The sequence below is a fragment of the Cavia porcellus genome, unplaced genomic scaffold (assembly GCF_034190915.1).
Source record: "Cavia porcellus strain 051 isolate PalLab524CR breed Dunkin Hartley unplaced genomic scaffold, mCavPor4.1 scaffold_8, whole genome shotgun sequence".
In the NCBI taxonomy this organism is placed as follows: Eukaryota; Metazoa; Chordata; class Mammalia; order Rodentia; family Caviidae; genus Cavia; species Cavia porcellus.
This window is the reverse complement of record NW_026947491.1, coordinates 49,060,530-49,066,529: the sequence shown is the minus strand read 5'-3', so window position 1 is coordinate 49,066,529 and position 6,000 is coordinate 49,060,530. Positions and strand designations below refer to the sequence as shown.

Sequence of the window (6,000 nt, the reverse complement as noted above, 5' to 3'; positions counted from 1 at the left end):
CTAAGTACTATAGAAGGGTGTTCTACATTTTTTCTTTTGCTGCTGGGGATGGAACCCAGGGCCTCATGATGCTAAGCAAGCACTCCCAACACTACAGTTACAAGGGGCCAGGAGTCTACATTACTGTACCTTTTGACACTGCAAAATCAAAAAGTTGTTTTTGCAGTACTGAGGGTGAACCTAGGCTTTTGTCCCAAGTTACACTCCCAGACTTTATCTTTGAGGCAGGTCTCTGCCACTCAAGTACTCAGACCGCCCTCCAAATTGTAGTCCTCTTGCTTCATCCTCCCACAGGGCTGGGATTACAAGCATTAGCCCACCCCGAGTGGTTCTACAGTATTTTGGGACTATTAAAATAGGGGGAAAAATGCTCTGGAGATGTAGCTGTAGCTGTGTGAAGGCCCAGAGTTTAATCCCAAGTACTGAAAAATATTTTTCTGGTACTGGGAATCAAACTCACAATCTCACACTTGCCAGGCTGGCATAGTACTGCTGAGCTATATCCCTGACCCTGAAAAGTTGTTTCTTATAAGGTGTGTGAACAAACACAATGAACACTGCTGCAGAGTACTCTCCAACACACCCATGTAAACACTAGTGTTACTTCTTGGTTTATCAAAATGACCATAAAAGGTGATTTTCAATCTGATACATCAAAGCAGACACAATAGTAGTACAAGTAGACACAAGCCTTCTAAAACTTTCAGAAAGTGGCAAGGATTGGGATATTTGAAAAAAAGAGGAAATAATTCCTACTTTTTTCTGACCACACTCTACACAACCTGAGTTTTTCTACAGGGTTTTACCCTGGCCTCAAAACCAGTTTTTGAGCCAAGTGTGGTGGTGCACACTTGTAATCCCAGCACTCAGTAGTCTGAGGCAGGATTGTTGACAAGTTTGAGACCAGCCTGGGCTACAAAGGTGAGCTCAGAGCCACCCTGGACTGCATATTGAAAACCTGTCCCCAAAAAACTAAACACCTATAATTACAGATGTGCAACACCAATTTTTAGATGTTAGGGTTTTTCGTGAGAGTAGGATCCCCTAGACACAATCCTAAACCCTGATCCCTGCTTTATTTTGAAAATCATGAGCAGGGATTTAGCTCAGTAGCCCAACAACCTGCCCAGCAAGCACAAGGTCATGGTACAAAAAAAAAAAATAGGTAAGCTGAAATCTGGACCATCAGGTTTAGCATTTACTTTGGACTCCCTCCCATTTCCTGGGGAATGGGTAACTATAGTGTACAGAACCCTGTAACCCATCCACCTCAAAGATGCCAAGATTTTTTTTGCTTTAGCTGTCTGAGGACAAACACTGGTATACTGAGCCCCAAAAGCAAGGTCAACTCCAGAAGAGATCAGGCATGCTCAGGATAATATGCCCCCTAGACAATTAGGGGGATTAATCCCAGATCCTTCACATTGAATACACTGTAGCACTTGTGAGACAGGAATTCACCCAAATTATAAGAGGGGGGGCACATTAGATATTTCTAGCCTCTGGCCCAGAGTGCTGGATTATAGACCTCTGCTAGTATGGTGTTTTAATAGCTCTATAGCAAAGCTGCAGTTTTTGAGCAGAACCTCTTTTACAATGTTGTACCTGGCAACCTTGCCTCAGCCTCCTGAGCATAGGTGTGCTTCACCGCCACTGCCCAGTGCTCTTCAGCACAAGGTACATAAACTTATCTCCAAGCTACTGGGGAAAACAATGACCTAACTGGCTAAGTGAATCCTCAATCTACCCAAGAATGAATTACTGAAGCAAACAAAAATGGATACTGTCATTCCTGAATTCTAGGACAAACCAGTCAAACAGATAAAATGAGGTACACCCTTTTTAAACCCCATCCTGTTAGCTCCTTTCTTCCAGCGGGCCAACTTAAACTTGGATAGGTTGAATGAAGGCAAACAGATATCTAAATCCCTTTTTCACACTTCTATGCAAATTAGGGAGGCCAAAGATTTGAATTCAGATGAGCTTAATTTAAAAGGACAAATTTTCTTTCAGTATGTAGTACAGGCTGGCTGTGGAACTCATGACAATCCTCTTGCCTCAGCCTTCAGAGTGCTTAAAAGGACAAACTTTCTCTCGTGAAAACGAAGAATCACAGATGTGAATACTGTGTATAAAACATACACAAAACGGGGCTGGGGATTTAGCTCAGCGGCATAAGTACCTGCCTTGCAAGTAGGCAGTTGTGAGTTCAATCCCTTGTACCGATAAAAAGGAAAAAAAAAAAAAAAACACAAAACCCACACTAGCATGTACATTCAACATGCTGTGTATATAGTATAACATCCACTTTATTTCTTTCCCAAGACAGTTTTCTTCAATTCATTAAGACCCAGTTCCTTACATGGGCTTTGGTGGAGGTCGTGGGGCGGCACCCTGAAAAGACAAAGAAATGAATAAATTAAAATCACAGGACCATTTGGGTATGTGATGCACACCCATAATCCCAGTACTGGGGAGTTTGAGGCCAGCCTGGATTACAAAGTGAGCTGAAGGCCAGCCTGAACTGCATAGTGACATCTTGTCTCGAAGACAAAACAAAGAAACCATCCCACAGATCCTCCCTACTTGGGATTTTGAGGGACACTGTGTGTGTGTGTCACAAGTTTTAAGAACAGCCTAGGAAACTTAGCAGGACTCTGATTCCAAACGGACTGGAAAACTAGTTTGGTATAACTCCTTGAGTTCAATCCTCCAGCACCAGGCTAACACACACTACCCATGGATCTTAACACAGATATGAAAGACATGCATGCGGGGCTGGGGATTTAGCTCAGCGGCATAAGCACCTGCCTTGCAAGCAGGCAGGTCGTGAGTTCGATCCCCGGTACCGATAAAAATGACAAAAAAAAAAAAAAAAAAAAAAAGACAGACAGACATGCATGCACACACAAGTTAAGCTACATAGGAGGCTGAGGCAGATGATCACTTGAGCCTAGGTGTTCAAGGTTGGCCTAGGCATCATAGTATACTATTGTTAACAAACTAGTCACCACCTCATCCTCTGAAAGAACTTGGATACCATCCTGTCTAACATTTAAACATAAAAATGCAAGGAAAGCTGGGCATAGTGATGCAGATCTATAATCTAAGTACTTGGGAAACTGAGACAAGAGAATCATATGAGGCCAGCTTGCAAAGTTCAAGGCAAATCCTGCCTCACAAACCAACCAAGCCAAGGAGTACTGAGCTACATCCCTGACCTTTCTGAGATAGAATTAAAAAAAAAAAAAAAAAAAAAAATTACCCAGGTTGGCCTCAAAATTGACTCTCCTGCTTCAGCCTCTTAAGTAGCTGGGGTTATGAGCATGAAACACCTGGTATGACTTCTAATAAGCCTTTAGTGCCTCTAAGCAAGTGTTTAGGTGTGTCTCATTTGCCTTCCTAAACCAAAACCTTAAAATTAAGGATTTCTCTAGCCCTTGTTATCTTTTTACTACTGCTATCCCTCTTTGCTTCCATATCCTTTTACAATACAGAAATAGGTGTGGTGGTATATGCTTGTAATCCTAGTACTTGGAAACTTGTAGCAGAATAGCAATGATTTTGTTTAAAGGCTAGCCTGGGCTATGTAGCAACAGTCTCAAAAACCAACCAAATAAATAATGAAATACTCACTGCAGGCCTAAATCGGGGTGGAGGTGTTCGGTCCTTCCGGGCTTCCCGAGATCGATTTCTGACCACTTTGCTGTGAATGGCACAACTCACACAGTAATGCAGCTTCACATATAGCTTGGGAAGGACATAACCTGACAAATAAATACAGTTATTTTTAAAGTTATTTTTATACCACCCTTTTTATACACCAACCATGTATTACCTTTTTTTTTTTTTTTTTTTGGTACCAGGGATTGAACTTATTACCCGGTGCTTCCCAGGCAGGCAATTGTGCTGCTGGGTTAAATTCCCAGCTCATTATATTCTTGCTATCAACTGAAAACTAAGACTACTTGTGTACAGACACATCCACACCTAAAGCAACTGATGCAGTTTCGGTCACCTAAGCAAATATATGTAACTGTCACACACTCCCCATAATCTCACAGGAACCAAATTCACACCCTAAAAGTAATAAATCAAGATTAGCTCAGCGGCATAAGCGCCTGTCGTTCAGTTTGATCCCCGGTACCAATAAAAAGGAAAAAGACAAAAAAAAGAAGAGTCTAGTTCCTTTCAACAGCTTTATTAGTTCTAATAATACACTCGTGGGCCTCCTGCCTCTTAAGTAGTTTTTCAGAAAAATCATGTGTCATTATCATCCTTGTCTACCATGAGACTGCCTCGGCTCTTCAAACAGTGGAGTCTTACTCATTTGTGCATTTTCACGCTTATCAATCTTCCTAATTAAAAAACTGTTACATTAACCGGGTAGCTACCTCTCAATGTTTGTAAAATTCTATCCCCTTGTTATTTAGCCTCAAAGATACGACTAAAACTTGCATACTATTAGTCACAAAAATTCACTCTGCTCACAGTTCAAAACGAAAAAGTATCATTTCTTTTCTCAACAACCACTTTACAGACACTCTAAAGGCAAGTTAGAGCCCATACAAGGATGACGCAGGGAAGGGGGGCTCTGCACATTTCGTGCCAGTGGCACTTACCATCGAAGACACTCGCTTCGGAAATGTCCCTGACGGCGGCGGCCTCTACAATGTTTCGAATAACGAACTTCTTAATGGCCTTATCCTTGGGTACGCACCGGGCGCAGTTTGTGCAGCGAATAGGCTGCACATGACCGCGGCCCTTTTTAGCACGACCGTTGTTCCTTCTTTTTTTCGTCTGTGTCAAGATAAAACACCCTATTAGATGGGCAACTTAACTTCAGCCCATCCCCGGCTGTATTCCCCACCGGCAGCACCCCTCAAAACGCGCCAGTTTCCTGGGTTACAGATACACCTCGTCCGCTCATCAACCGCAACCGAGTTCTAAATCCTCACAATCCCAACAAGGGTTCTTTTCAGCCTTCACCAGGATCCCCACGATCACCACGCGCCAGAACTCACCATCTTGGAAAGGAAGGCCCAAAAGAGGATCCGGCGCTTTGCCGGGCCCTCTTATATAGCACGAGATTCCTACGCCCGCACAGGAAAAGCACTTAGAAGACGGAAATCAATAACGAAAAGTCAATTTCCTCAAATTTCCATGATTAAATAAAGTTTCCACTGAATTTTAGGGTGTAAAGAGGTTTCTAAAATTTAAATGTGACGCAAAGTATCTGTGGGACTATTTATTCTACTGGCGGAAGAAAACTAATCATAATTACAGGAAACCGTCCAGCACCGTGTCCCGGAAGTAATTGTGGGCGTTATAACTTCCTCTTTACGTGTGAGGCCCAGAGGAGCGGTGCATGATGGGAATAGTAGTACAGAATTTAGAGGCCCCAGGCGCTTTGTCTTTTATAGTAATTCTCGTTCTAGGAAACCTGTCCTTGCTGTTTTTCTGACAATCCTGTTTGTTTTGTTTTGGTACCGGGAATCGAACTCAGGACCTTGCTCCTGTTCATAGATTTAAGATTACAAAGTAGAAGACTTGAGAGAAAACAAAATATTTTGTGAATTCCTCCTTCCAGTATGGATAAAAGCCCATAAAGAGAGGTACTGGAGAGGTTGGGGATTTAGCTCAGCGGCCTAAGTGCCTGCCTTGCAAGCAGGCAGTTGTGAGTTTGATCCCCAGTACCGATAAAAAGGAAAAAGACAAAAAATATATATATATATATTAACTTGCTTAAATTTTAACAGTAGCGCTCAAGAAGCTGAGACAGGAAGATAGCCATGAGTTCAATGCCAGCCTGGGTTACACAGCAAGACTCTGTCTCAAAAAAAAAAAAAAAAAAAAGGCAAACAAAACACTTTACCAAGCCTATAAAGAATGTACATGTCTGTAATCCCAGCACTCAGGAGGCTGAGGCAGGAGGATCAACTGGAGTTCAAGGTTAACCTAGGCTACACAGTGAGTTTAAGGTCACCCTGGTGATCCTGT

The 6,000-nt window shown here is 42.5% G+C and overlaps 1 protein-coding gene across 1 annotated transcript; it reads right to left on the bottom strand.

Moving 5' to 3' along the window:
- Positions 1-2,291: 2,291 nt before the first annotated feature.
- Rps26 (ribosomal protein S26) lies at positions 2,292-5,223 on the bottom strand. Its single transcript, XM_003476197.5, has 4 exons — positions 5,025-5,223; positions 4,623-4,800; positions 3,637-3,767; positions 2,292-2,394 (listed from the first exon to the last, which is right to left on the bottom strand). Exons 1-4 carry the CDS (start codon positions 5,025-5,027, stop codon positions 2,359-2,361), a joined length of 348 nt encoding a protein of 115 aa, XP_003476245.1. The 5' UTR covers positions 5,028-5,223; the 3' UTR covers positions 2,292-2,358.
- Positions 5,224-6,000: the final 777 nt, after the last annotated feature.